Genomic DNA, 20583 nt, shown 5'->3' with positions numbered 1-20583 from the left:
GTCTATGGATGAAGGTATGGGAGAATCTCTGGGAGGTGTTCAGGTCTCAGGTTTTGATTATCCAGCTGTTTCCCAGGTTCCAGAGTATCCAATGGAAGGTATGTCGGAGTACTCTCGCTTTGACCCATATCCTACATCTATGCCATATATGCCATATCCTTACTATTACCCATCATATCCACCATATCCTATGTATCCACCCTCCCCTATCCATCCAAGTGCAGCACACCCAGAAATAAATGAACTAGTACCACCACCAGAACCAGTAGCCCCTGTTGTTGACAGACATCAACCTAGTTCATCTGGGAGTAAGGTACAGATGACTGAGTACCTTAAATTGGATGCTCCTAAGTTTCATACAGGAGATGATCCATTTGAGTATCTGAGATGTGTAAAAATGATTACTGATGAGTTGGGTGCGGATGGTAGTAGAGCCATTGAGATGGCAGGGTTTACACTAAAGTGTAAGAAGGCTCGGGAATGGTTTAGAAACTATATAGAGCCTAGACTGAACAGTATGTCGTGGGGAGAATTTGCGAATGAGTTTGTAGGATGGGCTTTTCCTGATAGCTCCAGGGAGATGAAGCTAATAGAGTTTGAACAGTTAAGACAAACAGATGAGATGACGGTTGATGAATTTACAGATAAGTTCCTAGATTTGCTTCAGTATGTGGGTCAGGCCTATGATACTGATCAGAAGAAAGCTAGAAGATATACCCTAAGACTTCATCCCAGGTATTCTTCTTTGATCCTTCCAGCAGAAAAGGAGAGTTTCCACTCTATTGTGGATGCAGCTAGGAAGATGGAAGCTAGTGCCAAGATTCAAAACCAGTCTCAGGCACAGGCTTCGGGTTCTAAGGCCCCCAGTTCAGGCATTTCAGGGAGCAAACGGTGGGAGAAGGCAAAAGGAACAAAGAGTAGGTTCTGGAGTAAAGTTAAGTCTGGTCTGGGAATGGGTAGTGGCTCAAGCTCTAGCACAACTATTCCAGCATGTAGGAGATGTGGAAGACCACACAGAGGAGCTTGTCAGTTGGGATCTTCAGCCTGTTTTAGATGTGGACAGGTGGGGCATTTTGCTCGAGAGTGTCCTCAGGTGACTTTTGTGGCACCTTCCCAGCAGATGAGTTCAGGCAGTGTAGCACAGCCAGTAGGGCAGCCAGTGGCTCCAGCCATGCCTCAGAGTAGTGGCAGAGGTAGAGGGAGAGGGGCAGCCTCTACTTCAGCAGCAGGTTCCCGAGGTGGAAATCCTGTAGCCCCAGCACGGATTTTCACTATGACTCAGGAGGAGGCTAATACATCGAACACAGTGGTGTCAGGTAATCTCATCATTGGGTGTTCAGATGTGTATGCTTTGATGGACCCCGGTGCTTCTCATTCCTTTATTGCTTCGAGAGCCATAGAGAGATTGGGTTTGATCAGGTCTGAGTTAGAGTATCCTCTCTGGGTCAGTGGACCCAAATGCGACCCATCAGTGGCAGTGTCAGTCTGTCGTTTCAGTCCAGTGTTTATAGAGGGTAGATACCTTCCAGCTGACCTTGTGGTTCTAGATTTGACAGATTTTGATGTCATTCTAGGGATGGATTGGTTATCTACATATAGTGCGACTTTGGACTGTAGAGAGAAGCTAGTGAGTCTCAGAGACCAGGATGGGTCAGAGTGTGTCTTCAGAGGAGACAGGAGAGGTACACCCAGAGGTATGATTTCAGCCCTTCAGGCTCGTCGTTTGCTTAGGAGGGGTTGTCAGGGGTTTCTAGCTCATGTGAGAGAGCTAGACAGTCAGGTGAGGGAACCAGCCGCCGTACCAGTAGTCCGAGAGTTTCTCAATGTGTTCCCAGACGATTTACCAGGACTTCCACCTGATAGGGAGATAGGGTTTGAAATTGAGTTGCTGCCAGGTACGAGACCTATCTCTATTCCTCCCTACAGGATGGCACCAGCAAAGTTAAAAGAGTTAAAAGAACAGTTGCAGGACTTGGTAGATAAGGGTTTCATCCGCCCTAGTACCTCACCTTGGGGTGCTCCAGTGCTTTTTGTCAGAAAGAAGGATGGATCCCTCAGACTTTGTATCGACTACAGACAGTTGAACAAGGTCACTATCAAGAATAGGTATCCCCTACCTAGGATTGATGATCTATTCGACCAGCTAGCGGGAGCAGGTTGTTTTTCTAAAATAGATCTGAGATCCGGGTATCATCAGTTGAGAGTCAGAGAGGCAGATGTGCCTAAGACAGCTTTCAGAACCAGGTATGGGCATTATGAGTTCTTAGTGATGCCGTTTGGGTTGACTAACGCCCCTGCAGCATTCATGGATCTCATGAACAGAGTTTTCAGTGAGTTTCTGGATCACTTTGTCATTGTTTTCATCGATGATATTCTAGTGTATTCCAGAGATGCAGAGGAGCATGCCCAGCATCTGAGGATAGTTCTGCAGACATTGAGAGAGCATGGTTTGTATGCCAAGTTCTCGAAGTGTGAGTTTTGGTTGAGGAGCATTTCCTTCTTGGGACATGTAGTATCAGCAGAGGGTATTGAGGTAGACCCCAAGAAGATAGAAGCTGTAGTTAACTGGCCCAGACCCACGACAGTGACTGAGATTAAAAGCTTTCTGGGACTGGCAGGTTACTACAGGCGGTTCGTTCAGAACTTCTCAAAGATAGCAGCTCCTATGACCAAACTAACTCAGAAGAACCAGAAGTTTGTCTGGTCAGACCAGTGTGAAGAGAGCTTTGAGGAGCTCAAAAAGAGATTGACAACAGCACCAGTGCTAGCTCTGCCTGTGAGTAATGCGGATTTCACAGTGTTCTGTGATGCATCTCGAGTGGGATTGGGTTGTGTAGTGATGCAGAGTGATAGGGTGATAGCTTATGCTTCGAGACAGTTGAAGAAGCACGAGTTGAATTACCCTACCCATGACCTAGAGATGGCAGCAGTTATCTTTGCACTTAAGATGTGGCGGCATTACCTCTACGGGGTTAAATGCGAGATCTTCACGGATCACAAGAGTTTACAGTACATCTTGAGTCAGAGAGAGCTGAATATGAGGCAGAGGAGATGGGTAGAATTGCTCAGTGATTATGATTGTAAGATCCAGTATCATCCGGGTAAGGCGAATGTTGTGGCAGACGCCCTCAGCCGGAAGTCACTAGGCAGTTTATCCCATATAGCAGTAGAGCGGAGACCAATAGTGATGGAGCTTTATAAGCTCTTCGAAGAGGGGTTACAGTTAGAGTTGTCCGGTACAGGTGCATTGATAGCACAGATGAGAGTGACACCTATGTTTCTGGAGCAGATAGCTCAGAGACAGCATGAGGACCCTGCGTTGATGAAAATTGCCAGGACTGTTCAGTCAGGCAACAGTGCAGAGTTTCGTTTTGATACCAAAGGGATCCTTCGTTATGGGAGTCGACTTTGTGTACCAGATAGGGGCAGTGTGAAGGAAGACATTATGAGGGAAGCTCATAATGCAAGGTATAGTGTTCACCCAGGAGCCACTAAGATGTATCAGGCTGTGAAAAAGATCTATTGGTGGCCAGCCATGAAGAAAGAAGTGGCGCAGTTTGTGACAGCTTGTGAAGTTTGCCAGAGGGTGAAATTAGAACATCAGAAACCAGCAGGAATGCTTAACCCATTGCCAATTCCAGAGTGGAAATGGGAGAACATAGCCATGGATTTTGTAGTAGGTTTACCAGCAGCGTCCAACAGGATAGACTCTATATGGGTGATTGTGGACAGACTCACAAAATCTGCTCATTTTCTTCCAGTTCGGAGTAACTATTCTGTGGATAAGTTGGCACAGGTCTATCTGGATGAGATCGTGAGATTACATGGAGTTCCAGTGTCTATAGTTTCAGACAGAGGACCTCAGTTTACCTCCCGCTTTTGGCGGAGTCTGCAGAGTGCGATGGGCACGCGATTGGAGTTTAGTACTGCTTTCCACCCACAGACTGATGGACAGTCAGAGAGGACCATCCAGACCATTGAGGATATGCTCAGAATGTGTGTGTTAGACTTTGGCGGTTCTTGGAGGCAGTATCTACCTTTGGTGGAGTTTGCCTACAATAACAGTCATCATGCTAGCATTGGGATGGCTCCGTATGAAGCGTTATATGGGAGGAAATGCAGATCACCTGTTTGCTGGGAAGAGGTAGGAGAGAAAGCACTTGCAGGACCAGAATTGATCGAGATTACCAGTAGAACAGTGCCCGTGATCAGAGAGAGGATCAGAACAGCACAAAGTAGGCAGAAAAGTTATGCAGACATTCGCAGGAAACAATTAGAGTTTCAGGAGGGGAATATGGTATTGCTGAAAGTGTCTCCAATGAAAGGAGTGGTTCGTTTTGGAAAGAAGGGTAAGTTAGCTCCACGGTACATTGGACCCTTTGAGATTTTGCAGAGGATCGGAAATGTGTCGTATAAGCTAGATTTGCCTGCTTCTATGGAGAGGATTCACCCGGTATTTCATGTTTCTATGCTACGGCAGTTTGTGTCAGATCCGAATCAGGTTCTGAGTGAGCCTGAGGTGGAGATTCATACAGATCTCACCTATATAGAGCAGCCAGTGCGGATTCTGGACACACAGATCAGACAGCTAAGGAACAAGGAGATCCCGATGGTGAAGGTTCTATGGAACCACCATAACCTAGAAGAGTGCACCTGGGAGACACGAGAATCTATGCTCCAGCAGTATCCATACTTGTTTTGAGGTTCGTTTCCTCCAGTTTATGTGTTATTTGTTTTTCGAATCATTCGAGGACGAATGTTTTTAAGGGGGAGAGAATGTAATACCCGGCTAGAATCCGGCCTCGGAATTCCTGTCGTCCGGTGGAATCCGGGGTGTCGGACTTCTAGAGGAGGGTAGGATTTATGTTTTACTATGTGTGATATGTGTTTTACTGCTTTAACTAAGTTTTGAGTTGAAATGACCCAAGGCTGATGAGCCAAGTTCGGCCGCCGAAGGTAAGTTCGGCCGCCGAAAGTGCTCAATGTTCGGCTTCCGAATTGAGGTTCGGCCCCCGAATGTTGCATGGTTTTGCATGCGCTTCGGCAGCCGAAGCTGAGTTGCTGAGCCAGCAGTTTTGTATCCCTTAGTCAGCTTGTTGGACAGGTGTTATCACCAGATTATGTCCAGAAGTTGGTCACGTCTCCCATGCTATATTTGCTCCCGTTTGAGCAGCTCATGCAGGAGTTGCTTGTGTGCAAGAGATTGTGAGAGTGTTGAAGCACAAGTGAAGCTTTTGAGAGTTAGTAAGGTTGACGAAGAGTTGATCTGTTTTCCTTGGATTCTGAACGTTTATCTTCCTGTTTATAAAGGTAAAGGAAGATCCGGACCTTGTTATATGTTTTCTGACGGTTTTATGGGGATTAAGGAAAGAGATGCATGCTTAGGGTAGTAACGGGAGTTTTGATGATTTATGCATGTATACATGTTTATGTGTTATGGTTGATTTGTTGTTTGGGGTTATTAGATAGTTTTGGACCCCTGTATATGAGTGGTGAGGAGTTGATTATGCATGTTTGGAGATGTTGAAGAGAAGGAGGAGCTTGGTTTGCCGTCGGGCTGAGTTCTGGATGAACTCAGGTTCGGCAGCCGAAGGTTCATTCGGCCGCCGAACCTCTTGCATGGTGGCTTTGGCTGCCACAGCTTGCCCCCGCGAGTTTTGCATGTTCGGCTCTGTTTGGGGGATTCAGCCGCCGAAGGTGCCGCCGAAGGTGCTTGAGTTTCATCTCTGGAGAGGACATTCGGCCGCCGAACCTGCCGCCGAAAGTGTTCTGTCCAGCTTCCTTTTGCATGCTTTGCATGGTTAGTTGAGTGAGTTGAAAGGGTTTCTGGGGGAGTGTAATAGAGGTATTCAGAAGCTAGTTTGGTCCCTCATTTGCTTTTATCTGTATCTGTACAGACCAGAGGAACCAGAGAGAGCAGCAGTGAGTACTGCTCTAGAGTGTACAGAACCTGCAAAGTCAGTCCAGAGCCAGAGGTGAGTGGAACTAAACTGATTACTTGATTTAATTCAGACAAGAACTGCTTTTAGCATATGTCATGCATCATATACCATAGGGTGATTGCATTAGAATGCACAAAGATGTTGCATTGCATAGCTTTATTTTTGGTGTGGGTAAATGCTGAATGATCCAGTAGTTCCAGACAGGAAGACCAGGACCCCATTCTACGGCCTGGCAGGTAAAGGAAGACCAGGACCCCATTCTACGGCCTGGCGGGTATAGGCAATTGGTCTATACTGGCAAAGGGTAAGTACATGTGTTATATACACATATACATATATGGTACAGGAAGTCCAGGACCCCAGTCTACGGCCTGGCACGGATTACTGGGATTATGTGGTGACAGGTTTACTCTTGATGTGGCTTGTTTGTGTTATGACGCATTTCATGAGATCATGTTTTACTGAGATATTTTACTGTTCTACTCACTGGGCTATAGAGCTCATCCCACTCCCTTAACCCCAGTTTTGCAGGTTCAGTGTACAGTATACAGGGACAGTTCAGCAGAGTACGAAAAGAGTAAAGGGCTTGTAATAGTATAGCGTGGACATGTAAATTTTAAAGAGATGTTATAGTTGTGTACATCGTTAGAGTTGTGCTTGACATAGTTGTATTGTGTTGTAAAGCTTTTGTTACATACATGATCTGTATATGTATATATATGTTTTTATAACCAGGCTTAACAGGTATGAATTAACCCATCTAGAGCAAGCTCTAGTCAGGGGTACAGAGTACAGAATACAGAGATAGTGCATGCACAGGTTAAGCCTTGGTTCAGCGAAGAGTTTTATTTTCACAGAAATTGTATCATGTATGAGTTTTACAGGTACACAGAGAGTATAGCAGGCTTGCTACGGGTTCTGGCGGCCTTAAGCCGACCTGAATCCTAGCGCCGGTGACGGTCCATTTTGGGGTCGTTACATATATTATAATTGAACAATATATTAATTCAAAATACAATTATTCACGGTACATTAAATATTTAATATTCCGGAAGGTCAGACCCGGATCCAGCAATATCATTGAGATATTGACCATATATATTAGATGCGGATGACAGTGGTGGTTGTTGACGCTGAGCTATTTTCTCTGATATTCGAATTTTTTCTTGGCGAAATGTTTCACGGGCAATTGGATCAGAAATAGAATTTAAATCAAGCAATAAAATTTTATTTTCTTCTTTAAATTCCTTTAAGTCCAAAGCTCTACTTTTCATTAGTCTTCCCTTCTCCCTTTCTGCAGTTGCATTCGCCAACGATTCCACAAGCTTTTCATTATCAGTATGTAAGCATTTCAGAGCAGATGAAAAAGATTCATCAAGTTTTTTCTTCAATTTTGCTTTTTTGACACCAAGAGGTCGATCCGATGATGTATAATCTATTGCAATATCCTCATTTAAATGGATTGAAAAAGATGATAAGTTTGAAGATGGTACCATAGGTAAGTCAGGAGTAGGATTGTCCGACTCTGAGGACACATAAGAGGAGCTTTGATTTTGAACTATTTTTTCTAGAGCTACAATCTTTAAACTTCTCAGCATCTTTCATCATGCTCCAAACATGGTCAAATTTGAATCCTTTTTTATAGCTTGGATCTTGCATTAGTAAATTTTTCACTTGATTGAGCTGCATAATTAGAAAAATATTAAGAAAAATTCTAATATTTATGTACAAAGTAATTACCAAAAAAATACTCACCAGATCTTGCTCTGAAGCACCACTAGGATGTAAGTTTTCAACTTGTTGATAACAACCATTCAATTTTCTTATAGCCTTCTCAATAACTTGCAATCGACATTGCAAAGATCGTGGGTTGCGGGACTCCCAAAACTCATTCTTTGCAATTTCATATGCTTCTGCCACCCGACTCCAAAAACGTTGACTAGATTGTTGTTTACCTATAATGGGATCTTGTGAAACATCTAGATAAACTCCGCATAATAGCACATCTTCATTGGTAGAATATCCTGCAGATCTTGAAGTCATCATTTACAAAGTGATTAAATATTAAAGGATAAGGCTAACTTATGGTAACTTGTAGATGTTGGCATTCCAATATATATAAGTGAGATGGAATCTCAAACAATAATTGCACCAACAGTATTCTGATAGATCTTATCAAAAAATCGACCGTTGGATGGATTTCATTTCGATCTCGACCTTCAGATAGTATACATCCCTATCCCCACATTTTTCAATGAAGTCAGATGGAATCTCAAACAATAATTGCACCAACAGTATTCTGATAGATCTTATCAAAAAATCGACCGTTGGATGGATTTCATTTCGATCTCGACCTTCAGATAGTATGCATCCTTATCCCCACATTTTTCAATGAAGTCAGATGGAATCTCATATAATAATTACACCAACAGTATTCTGATAGATCTTATCAAAAAATCGACCGTTGGATGGATTTCATTTCGATCTCGACCTTCAAATAGTATGCATCCCTATTGTAATACCCGGCTTGAGTCCGGCGTCGGCATTCCTGTTTACCAGTGGAATCCAGGATGTCGAAGTGTGTTATATGATCTTAAGTGCTGTGTTTGATGAGATGTTTTAGGCTAAGGGAAGTGAGTGTTTGAGTTGAAATGACCTAAGGCAGGTGAGCCAAGTTCGGCCGCCGAAAGTAAGTTCGGCCGCCGAAAGTGTTTGGCTTCCGAAGGGAAGTTCGGCCTCCGAAGGTTGCATGGTCTTGCCTGTGATTGGGCAGCCGACGATGAGTCGGCTAGTGAGCTGAGTCATGTTTGTTTTGACAAGTGTTGGCCTCAGATTCTTGCCATGGAATGACCACGTCTCTTATGACTCATCTGTACATGTTTTTGGTTGTTCTCACAGCAGTTTGAGGTGCTTGCAAAGGTATTGAGAGTTGAGAGAAACAAACGTGAGTTTGAGAGAGTTTGAGAGTGTGAGAGGAGGTGATCTGTTTCCCTTGTTTAGAGTGTGTAGCTTCTTACGACAGGAGGTAAGTGATGTGCTTGAATATGTTTTCTGAAGGTTTTAGGGGGATTTGAGGAAGGAGATGCATGCTTAGATTTTTAATGGTGTTTTTGATGTTTTATGCATGTATACATGTGTATATGTTATGTTTGTTTTGTTGTTTGGGGTTATTAGCTAGTCTTGGACCCCTGTGATCATATACCTGAGTATATGTATGTTGAGGAGGTGAAGTTTGCATGGTTTGAGAAGTTGAAGGAAAGAAGGAGATGGTTTGTCGTTGAAACTGAGTTCTGGAGGAACTCAGGTTCGGCAGCCGAAAGTCCATTCGGCCGCCGAACCTCTTGCATGGTGGCTTAGGCTGCCATAGCTTGCCCCCGTGAGTTGTGCATGTTCGGCTCTGTTTGGGGGATTCGGCCGCCGAAGGTGCCGCCGAAGGTTTGAGACTTTCGTCTCTGGAGTATGTTTTGGCCCCCGAAACTTGCCCCCGAAAGGGTTCGGCCGCCGAACATAGAGATTCGGCCGCCGAAGGTGCTTGAGTTTCGTCTCTGGAGAGGACATTCGGCCGCCGAACCTGCCGCCGAAAGTGTTCTGTCCAGCTTTTCTTTTGCATGTTCTTGCATGGCTAGTTTAGGGAGTTTCAGGGGATTCTTGGGGAGTTTAATAGAAGTATTGATAAGTTAGTTTGGTCCCTCATTTGAGTCCATCTGTATAGGTACAGACCAGAGGAACCAGAGAGAGCAGCAGTGAGTACTGCTCAGAGATTCAGAACCTGCAGAGTCAGTCAGTCCAGAGCCAGAGGTGAGTGGAACTAAACTTATGACTTTTAATTGAATCACAAACTGCTTTTAGCATACTCATGCATCATGTTTCTGTTATAGGTTGAGTGCATTAGTCTTCACGAATATGTTGCATTGCATTGTTATTTGATGATGTGAGTAAATGCTGAATGATCCAATAGTCACAGACAGGAAGACCAGGAGCCTTTGACTACGCCCTGGCACGTATAGCAAAGACCAGGAGCCTTTGACTACGCCCTGGCAGGTATATAGCAAAGTCCAGGAGCCTTTGACTACGCCCTGGCAATGGTAAGTTTACAGGTGTTATATACACATATACATATATGACAGGAAGACCAGGTGCTCGATTCTACGCCCTGGCACAGAGTTACTGGGACTATGTGGTGACAGGTTTACTCTTGATGTGGCTTGTCTGTGATATGATGCATTCCATGAGATCATATTTTACTGAGATGTTTTACTGTTCTACTCACTGGGCTATAGAGCTCATCCCACTCCCTTAACCCCAGTTTTGCAGGTTCAGTGTACAGTGTACAGGGAAAGTCCAGCAGAGTACAGGAAGAGTAAAGAGATCTGTAATAGCTTAGAGTGGACATGTAATATTAAAGAGATGTAATAGTTGTTGCTTGACCTAGTGATGTATATGTTTTGTACATGATCTGTATCTGTATATATGTTTTTCTGTATGTGAAAACCAGGCTTAACAGGTATGAGTTAACCCATCTAGAGCAAGCTCTAGTCAGGGATACAGAGTACAGAGTACAGGAGTACAGAGTACAGAGATAGTGCATGCACAGGTTAAGCCTTGGTTCAGAAAAGAGTTTTATTTTCACATAAAATGTATGATCATGTACGAGTGTTACAGGTACACAGAGAGTATAGCAGGCTTGCTACGGGTTCTGGCGGCCTTAAGCCGACCTGAATCCTAGCGCCGGTGACGGTCCTTTTTGGGGTCGTTACAGATTGGTATCAGAGCCCTAGGTTCACATGATCGGACCTATAGAGACAGTGTTGGGCTCAGACAGGTTAGAAGTGGTCAAGCACAATAGGAAATATCATGTCCACTAGGATAGGGTCTTGAGTTGTATGTGTATGTTTGCTATGTGATGTGCATATGCTAAAGTGGTATGTTATATGTGTGTTTTCAGAGTAAAGATGCGAGGAACTCGTCGATCAGCTCGATTGACTGGAGTCCCACCAGAGAGTGAGAGACCAGCTGCTCGTCCTCCTGCATTGCCAAGGGCAAGGTCTCAGAGATCTAGCAGGGAAGGTATGTCAATAGACCCTAGAAGGTCTGTAGACGAGAGCAGAAGAGGAACAGTGAGGGGAGGAAGATCAGAGGAGAGAAGGGAAGCTATGGAGATTGATCAGTCTAGAGATGATAGCATGGGTATAGGCAGTTTTGAGGAAGGTATGGGAGAGTCGCAGGGAGGTGCTCAGGCCTCAGATTTTGGCTATCCATCCTTGTTTCAGGAGCCAGAGTATCCGATGGAGGGGATGTCGGAGTACTCTCGCTTTGACCCATATCCTACATACATGCCATATATGCCATACCCTCACTATTACCCATCATATCCACCATATCCTATGTATCCATCTTCCCCTATACATCCAAGTGCAGTACACCTAGAGCCAAATGAACCAAATGAACCAGTACTACCACCAGAACCAGTAGCCCCTGTTGTTGACAGACATGAACCTAGCTCATCTGGAGGTAAAGTCCAAATGACGGAGTACTTGAAATTGGATGCTCCTAAATACAATACGGGAGATGATCCATTTGATTACCTCAGAGCAGTTAGGATGATTACCAGTGAATTGGGAGCAGATGATAGGAGAGCCATTGAGATGGCAGGTTTCACAATAAAATGCAGGAAAGCCAGAGAATGGTTTAAGAATTATGTGGAGCCTAGAATGAACAGCATGTCATGGGGAGAGTTCGCTAATGAGTTTGCAGGGTGGGCTTTTCCTGATAGTTCGAGGGAGATGAAGATAATTGAGTTTGAACAGTTGAGACAAACAGATGAGATGACTGTGGATGAATTTACAGATAAGTTTCTGGATCTGCTTCAGTACGTGGGTCAAGCCTATGATACTGATCAGAAGAAGGCAAGGAGATATACCATGAGACTTCATCCCAGGTATTCTTCTTTGATCCTTCCAGCAGAAAAGGAGAGTTTTCACTCTATTATAGATGCAGCCAGGAAAATGGAAGCTAGTGCCAATATTCAGAAACAGTCAAAGGCACAGGCTTCGGGTTCTAAGGCCCCCAGTTCAGGTTCTACAGGCAGTAAGAGATGGGATAGAGCGAGAGGAACAAGGAAAGGGTTCTGGAATAAAGTCAAGTCAGGTCTGGGAATAGGTAGTGGCTCAAGCTCTGGCACAGCTCCAGTCTGCAGACGATGCGGAAAACCACATGGAGGAGTTTGTCGGTTGGGATCTACAGCTTGTTTTCGATGTGGACAGGAAGGGCATATTGCTCGAGATTGTCCGCAGATGACCTTTGTACCATCCCAGCAGATGAGTTCAGGCAGTGTGGTTCAGCCAGTTGTACGGCCAGCAGCTCCAGTCATGCCTCAGACTAGTGGCAGAGGCAGAGGTAGAGGGGTAGCCTCTACTTCAGCAGCAGGTTCCCGAGGTGGAAATCCGGTAGCCCCAGCACGGCTTTTCACAGTGACACAGGAGGAGGCTAACACGTCGAACACAGTGGTGTCAGGTAATCTCATCATTGGGTGTTCAGATGTGTATGCTTTGATGGACCCCGGTGCTTCTCATTCCTTTATTGCGTCGAGAGCCATAGAGAGGTTGGGTTTGATCAGTTCTGAGTTAGAGTATCCTCTCTGGGTCAGTGGACCTAGATGTGACCCATCAGTGGCAGTGTCAGTCTGTCGTTTCAGTCCAGTGTTTATTGAGAGTAGATGCCTTCCAGCTGACCTTGTGGTTCTAGACTTGACAGATTTTGATGTCATTCTAGGGATGGATTGGTTATCTACATATAGTGCTACGTTGGACTGTCGAGAGAAGCTAGTGAGTCTCAGAGACCAGGATGGGTCAGAGTGTGTCTTCAGAGGAGACAGGAGAGGTACACCCAGAGGTATGATTTCAGCCCTTCAGGCTCGTCGTTTGCTTAGGAGGGGTTGTCAGGGGTTTCTAGCTCATGTGAGAGAGCTAGACAGTCAGGTGAGGGAACCAGCCACAGTACCAGTAGTCCGAGAGTTTCTCGATGTGTTCCCAGACGATTTGCCAGGACTACCACCTGATAGGGAGATAGGGTTTGAAATTGAATTACTGCCAGGTACTAGACCTATCTCTATTCCTCCCTACAGGATGGCGCCAGCTGAGTTAACAGAGTTGAAAGAACAGTTGCAGGACTTGGTAGATAAGGGTTTCATCCGCCCTAGTACCTCACCTTGGGGTGCTCCAGTGCTCTTTGTCAGAAAGAAGGATGGATCCCTCAGACTTTGTATCGACTACAGACAGTTGAACAAAGTCACTATCAAGAATAGGTATCCCTTACCTCGGATTGATGATCTATTTGACCAGCTAGCTGGAGCAGGTTGTTTCTCGAAAATAGATCTGAGATCTGGGTATCATCAGTTGAGAGTCAGAGAGGCAGATGTGCCTAAGACAGCTTTCCGGACCAGATATGGGCATTATGAGTTCTTAGTGATGCCGTTCGGGTTGACTAACGCCCCTGCAGCATTTATGGATCTCATGAACAGGGTATTCAGTGAGTTTCTGGATCACTTTGTCATTGTGTTTATCGATGATATCTTAGTGTATTCCAGAAATGCAGAGGAGCATGCCCAGCATCTGAGGATTGTTTTGCAGACACTGAGAGAACATGGTTTATATGCTAAGTTCTCGAAGTGTGAGTTTTGGTTGAGGAGTATTTCCTTCTTGGGACATGTAGTATCAGCAGAGGGTATTGAGGTAGATCCCAAGAAGATAGAGGCTGTAGCTAACTGGCCCAGACCCACTACAGTGACTGAGATTAAAAGCTTTCTGGGACTGGCAGGTTACTACAGGAGGTTCGTGCAGAACTTCTCAAAGATAGCAGCTCCTATGACCAAATTGACTCAGAAGAACCAGAAGTTTATCTGGTCAGACCAGTGTGAAGAGAGCTTTGAAAAGCTCAAGAGGAGATTGACCACAGCACCAGTGTTAGCTCTGCCTGTGAGTAATAAGGATTTCACAGTGTTCTGTGATGCATCTCGAGTGGGATTGGGTTGTGTATTGATGCAGAGTGATAGAGTAATCGCTTATGCTTCGAGACAGTTGAAGAAGCACGAGTTGAATTACCCTACCCATGACCTAGAGATGGCAGCAGTTATCTTTGCACTTAAGATGTGGCGGCATTACCTCTACGGGGTGAAATGCGAGATCTACACTGATCACAAGAGTTTACAGTACATCTTAAGTCAGAGAGAGCTGAATTTGAGGCAGAGAAGGTGGGTCGAATTGCTCAGTGATTATGATTGTAAGATCCAGTATCATCCGGGTAAGGCGAATGTAGTCGCAGACGCCCTAAGCCGGAAGTCACTAGGCAGTTTATCCCATATAGCAGCAGAGCGGAGACCAGTTGTGATAGAGCTTTATAAGCTCTTTGATGAGGGTTTACAGCTAGAGTTGTCTGGTACAGGTGCGGTGATAGCACAGATGAGAGTGACACCTGTGTTTCTGGAGCAGATAGCGCAGAGACAGCATGAGGACCCTGAATTGCTGAAAATTGCCAGGACTGTTCAGTCAGGCAACAGTGCAGAGTTCAGATTTGACAGTAAAGGGATCCTTCGTTATGGGAGTCGACTTTGTGTACCCGATCGTGGCAGTGTGAAGGAAGACATTATGAGGGAAGCTCATAATGCGAGGTATAGTGTTCACCCAGGAGCCACCAAGATGTATCAGGATCTGAAAAGGGTCTATTGGTGGCCAGCCATGAAGAAAGAAGTGGCACGGTTCGTGACAGCCTGTGAGGTTTGTCAGAGGGTGAAATTAGAACATCAGAAACCTGCCGGTATGCTTAACCCATTACCGATTCCAGAGTGGAAATGGGAGAACATAGCCATGGATTTTGTAGTGGGTTTACCAGTAACGTCCAACAGGATAGACTCGATATGGGTGATTGTGGACAGACTCACGAAATCTGCTCATTTTCTTCCAGTACGGAGTAACTATTCTGTGGATAAGTTGGCACAGGTCTATCTGGATGAGATAGTGAGATTACATGGAGTTCCAGTGTCTATAGTTTCAGACAGAGGACCTCAGTTTACTTCCCGCTTTTGGCGGAGTCTGCAAAGTGCGATGGGCACGAGGTTGGATTTTAGTACTGCTTTCCACCCACAGACTGATGGACAGTCAGAAAGGACCATCCAGACCATAGAGGATATGCTACGCCTATGTGTGTTAGACTTTGGCGGTTCTTGGAGGCAGCATCTACCTTTGGTGGAGTTTGCCTACAATAACAGTCATCATGCTAGCATTGGGATGGCTCCTTATGAAGCATTATATGGGAGGAAGTGCAGATCACCTGTTTGCTGGGAAGAGGTAGGAGAGAAGGCTCTTGCAGGGCCAGAGTTAGTAGACATTACCAGTAGAATGGTGCCCATAATCAGAGAGAGAATCAGAACAGCTCAGAGTAGACAGAAAAGTTATGCAGACGTTCGTAGAAAGCAGTTGGAGTTTCAGGAGGGTAATTGGGTATTGCTGAAAGTGTCTCCAATGAAAGGAGTGGTTCGTTTTGGGAAGAAAGGTAAATTAGCTCCACGGTACATTGGACCCTTTGAGGTGTTGCAGAGGATCGGAAATGTGTCGTATAAGCTGGATTTACCTGCTTCTATGGAGAGGATTCACCCGGTATTTCATGTTTCTATGCTACGACAGTTTGTGTCAGATCCGAATCAGGTTCTAAGTGAGCCTAAGGTGGAGATTCAGACAGATCTCACCTATATAGAGCAGCCAGTGCGGATTCTGGACACGCAGATCAGACAGTTAAGGAACAAGGAGATTCCGATGGTGAAAGTGTTATGGAACCACCATAATTTAGAAGAGTGCACCTGAGAGACGCGGGAGTCTATGCTCCAGCAGTATCCATATTTGTTTTGAGGTTTGTGTCCTCCTTGTGTTTTGTTTTTATGTGTTTTCGGAACATTCGAGGACGAATGTTCTTAAGGAGGGGAGAATGTAATACCCGGCTTGAGTCCGGCGTCGGCATTCCTGTTTACCAGTGGAATCCAGGATGTCGAAGTGTGTTATATGATCTTAAGTGCTGTGTTTGATGAGATGTTTTAGGCTAAGGGAAGTGAGTGTTTGAGTTGAAATGACCTAAGGCAGGTGAGCCAAGTTCGGCCGCCGAAAGTAAGTTCGGCCGCCGAAAGTGTTTGGCTTCCGAAGGGAAGTTCGGCCTCCGAAGGTTGCATGGTCTTGCCTGTGATTGGGCAGCCGACGATGAGTCGGCTAGTGAGCTGAGTCATGTTTGTTTTGACAAGTGTTGGCCTCAGATTCTTGCCATGGAATGACCACGTCTCTTATGACTCATCTGTACATGTTTTTGGTTGTTCTCACAGCAGTTTGAGGTGCTTGCAAAGGTATTGAGAGTTGAGAGAAACAAACGTGAGTTTGAGAGAGTTTGAGAGTGTGAGAGGAGGTGATCTGTTTCCCTTGTTTAGAGTGTGTAGCTTCTTACGACAGGAGGTAAGTGATGTGCTTGAATATGTTTTCTGAAGGTTTTAGGGGGATTTGAGGAAGGAGATGCATGCTTAGATTTTTAATGGTGTTTTTGATGTTTTATGCATGTATACATGTGTATATGTTATGTTTGTTTTGTTGTTTGGGGTTATTAGCTAGTCTTGGACCCCTGTGATCATATACCTGAGTATATGTATGTTGAGGAGGTGAAGTTTGCATGGTTTGAGAAGTTGAAGGAAAGAAGGAGATGGTTTGTCGTTGAAACTGAGTTCTGGAGGAACTCAGGTTCGGCAGCCGAAAGTCCATTCGGCCGCCGAACCTCTTGCATGGTGGCTTAGGCTGCCATAGCTTGCCCCGTGAGTTGTGCATGTTCGGCTCTGTTTGGGGGATTCGGCCGCCGAAGGTGCCGCCGAAGGTTTGAGACTTTCGTCTCTGGAGTATGTTTTGGCCCCCGAAACTTGCCCCCGAAAGGGTTCGGCCGCCGAACATAGAGATTCGGCCGCCGAAGGTGCTTGAGTTTCGTCTCTGGAGAGGACATTCGGCCGCCGAACCTGCCGCCGAAAGTGTTCTGTCCAGCTTTTCTTTTGCATGTTCTTGCATGGCTAGTTTAGGGAGTTTCAGGGGATTCTTGGGGAGTTTAATAGAAGTATTGATAAGTTAGTTTGGTCCCTCATTTGAGTCCATCTGTATAGGTACAGACCAGAGGAACCAGAGAGAGCAGCAGTGAGTACTGCTCAGAGATTCAGAACCTGCAGAGTCAGTCAGTCCAGAGCCAGAGGTGAGTGGAACTAAACTTATGACTTTTAATTGAATCACAAACTGCTTTTAGCATACTCATGCATCATGTTTCTGTTATAGGTTGAGTGCATTAGTCTTCACGAATATGTTGCATTGCATTGTTATTTGATGATGTGAGTAAATGCTGAATGATCCAATAGTCACAGACAGGAAGACCAGGAGCCTTTGACTACGCCCTGGCACGTATAGCAAAGACCAGGAGCCTTTGACTACGCCCTGGCAGGTATATAGCAAAGTCCAGGAGCCTTTGACTACGCCCTGGCAATGGTAAGTTTACAGGTGTTATATACACATATACATATATGACAGGAAGACCAGGTGCTCGATTCTACGCCCTGGCACAGAGTTACTGGGACTATGTGGTGACAGGTTTACTCTTGATGTGGCTTGTCTGTGATATGATGCATTCCATGAGATCATATTTTACTGAGATGTTTTACTGTTCTACTCACTGGGCTATAGAGCTCATCCCACTCCCTTAACCCCAGTTTTGCAGGTTCAGTGTACAGTGTACAGGGAAAGTCCAGCAGAGTACAGGAAGAGTAAAGAGATCTGTAATAGCTTAGAGTGGACATGTAATATTAAAGAGATGTAATAGTTGTTGCTTGACCTAGTGATGTATATGTTTTGTACATGATCTGTATCTGTATATATGTTTTTCTGTATGTGAAAACCAGGCTTAACAGGTATGAGTTAACCCATCTAGAGCAAGCTCTAGTCAGGGATACAGAGTACAGAGTACAGGAGTACAGAGTACAGAGATAGTGCATGCACAGGTTAAGCCTTGGTTCAGAAAAGAGTTTTATTTTCACATAAAATGTATGATCATGTACGAGTGTTACAGGTACACAGAGAGTATAGCAGGCTTGCTACGGGTTCTGGCGGCCTTAAGCCGACCTGAATCCTAGCGCCGGTGACGGTCCTTTTTGGGGTCGTTACACCTATCCCCACATTTTTCAATGAAGTCAGATGAAATCTCATATAATAATTACACCAACAGTATTCTGATAGATCTTATCAAAAAATCGACCGTTGGATGGATTTCATTTCGATCTCGACCTTCAGATAGTATGCATCCCTATCCCCACATTTTTCAATGAAGTCAGATGGAATCTCATATAATAATTACACCAACAGTATTCTGATAGATCTTATCAAAAAATCGACCGTTGGATAGATTTCATTTCGATCTCGACCTTCAGATAGTATGCATCCCTATCCCCATATTTTTCAATGAAGTCAGATGGAATCTCATATAATAATTACACCAACAGTATTCTGATAGATCTTATCAAAAAATCGACCATTGGATGGATTTCATTTCGATCTCGACCTTCAGATAGTATACATCCCTATCCCCACATTTTTCAATGAAGTCAGATGGAATCTCATATAATACTTACACCAACAATATTCTGATAGATCTTATCAAAAAATCGACCGTTGGATGGATTTCATTTCGATCTCGACCTTTAGATAGTATGCATCCCTATCCCCGCATTTTTCAATGAAGTCAGATGGGATCTCATATAATAATTACACCAACAATATTCTGATAGATCTTATCAAAAAATCGACCGTTGGATGGATTTCATTTCGATCTCGACCTTCAGATAGTATGCATCCCTATCCCCGCATTTTTCAATGAAGTCAGATGGGATCTCATATAATAATTATACCAACAATATTCTGATAGATCTTATCAAAAAATCGACCGTTGGATGGATTTCACTTCGATCTCGACCTTCAGATAGTATGCATCCCTACCCCCACTTTTTTCCTATTAAATCATGTATTCTTTAAAGATATAAACATAACTCATATTTTTCAGTTCATCTTAAATTCGAGTCAAGAAAATTCTACAGATCGTTACTCAAAATGGATTTCTATGTTGGAGATACATCACATAATGGTGCTGAAAATTCATCATCGTCTTCTTCAGATATTGATGATTATATTTCAGATGATAATGAGTTTGTAGTGGAAACACAAGTAGTTCATCAACAATTTCTTAGAAATAAGATAGTTTTGCAACAAATACAAGATCAACATCGAGTTTCTAGAGGTGGCTCTATTCTAGGTCATGTAGTAATCAATCGAGATCGTGAAGCGGCTGATCGTAATTTATTTCTGGATTATTTTTCAGATAATCCACGTTTCAATGATGTAATGTTTCGTCGACGATATAGAATGTCTCAAAATTTATTTCTTCATATTGTCGATGCAATAAAAGCGCATGATACATACTTTGAACAACAAAGAGATGCAGTAGGTAAAATTTGATTATCTACTCTTCAAAAAATCACAGCTGTGTTTCGAATGTTAGCGTATGGTTTGCCGGCGGATGCTACAGACGAATATGTGAAAATTGAGGAGTCCACTGCAATTGAAAGTCTAAAGAGATTTTGTCGAGCCACCGTTGAGGTATTTGGTGAGCAGTATCTGAGATCACCAACTGCCGAGGATGTTGCAAGGCTTCTTTATATTGGTGAGCAACGTGGCTTTCCTAGAATGTTAGGTAGTCTCGATTGCATGCATTGGAAATGGAAAAATTGTCCTACTGCATGGGCTGGCCAATATATAAGTCGTAGTGGATCGCCAATAATTATTTTAGAAGCTGTAGCTGATTATGACCTTTGGATATGGCATGCATATTTTGGAATGCCTGGCTCTCATAACGATATTAATGTTTTGGAGTCATCGCATTTATTTTCCGACCTTGCTAAAGGTATTGCTCCTCCCGCTCATTATATTATTCAAGGAAATATATATAATACGAGTTATTATTTAGTTGATGGTATATATTCGAAATGGTCAACTATTGTGCAAACTATTCGTGAACCACAAACAAGGAAGAAGAAGTATTTTGCAATGAAACAAGAATCATGTCGAAAAGATGTTGAACGTGCTTTCGAAGTGTTACAGTCACATTTTGCAATAGTTGCAGGGCCATCACGTTTTTGAAAAAGAGAAGTGTTGCATGATATTTTAACTACATGTATTATCATGCATAATATGATAATCGAGGATGAACGTGACCTTAGTGCATCTATTGAAGACGGTAGTGAAGAGATATTATGTACTGCCCCAAACGATGTACTGCCCCAAACGACGTCGCAGAGGAGAATCAAGCACAGCCAAAGACAGAATTAATTCAGAAGCAAAAACGGCGCCGTATAGAAAAAGCCAAAACGGCGCCGTTTCATAACCTGTTGTAATTTACTCCAGAAAGTCCAGGAAATTCAAGAAAACTCTAGAAAGATCAGTTTGTTAGGAATTAGTTTTCCAGATGTGTATATATACATGCCTTTTATCAGATCTAAATAACATATACTCTACCTTTTTCATCTCAATCTTAGCTA

The 20583-nt window shown here is 44.0% G+C and overlaps 1 protein-coding gene and 1 pseudogene across 1 annotated transcript; one reads left to right on the top strand and one right to left on the bottom strand.

Annotated features, from left to right (window-relative positions):
* Positions 1–7445: 7445 nt before the first annotated feature.
* LOC122723436 (glutathione S-transferase T3-like) lies at positions 7446–7985 on the bottom strand. Its single transcript, XM_043955582.1, has 2 exons — positions 7698–7985; positions 7446–7625 (listed from the first exon to the last, which is right to left on the bottom strand). The coding sequence occupies exons 1-2, from the start codon at positions 7983–7985 to the stop codon at positions 7446–7448; spliced, it is 468 nt and encodes a 155-aa protein (XP_043811517.1).
* Positions 7986–19099: 11114 nt separating this feature from the next.
* On the top strand, positions 19100–20374 carry LOC110613678 (annotated as a pseudogene).
* Positions 20375–20583: the final 209 nt, after the last annotated feature.

Source organism: Manihot esculenta, chromosome 4 (genome assembly GCF_001659605.2).
Source record: "Manihot esculenta cultivar AM560-2 chromosome 4, M.esculenta_v8, whole genome shotgun sequence".
Lineage (NCBI taxonomy): Eukaryota > Viridiplantae > Streptophyta > Magnoliopsida > Malpighiales > Euphorbiaceae > Manihot > Manihot esculenta.
The sequence above is the reverse complement of the archived record's forward strand: the minus strand, read 5'-3'. Positions and strand labels throughout refer to the sequence as shown.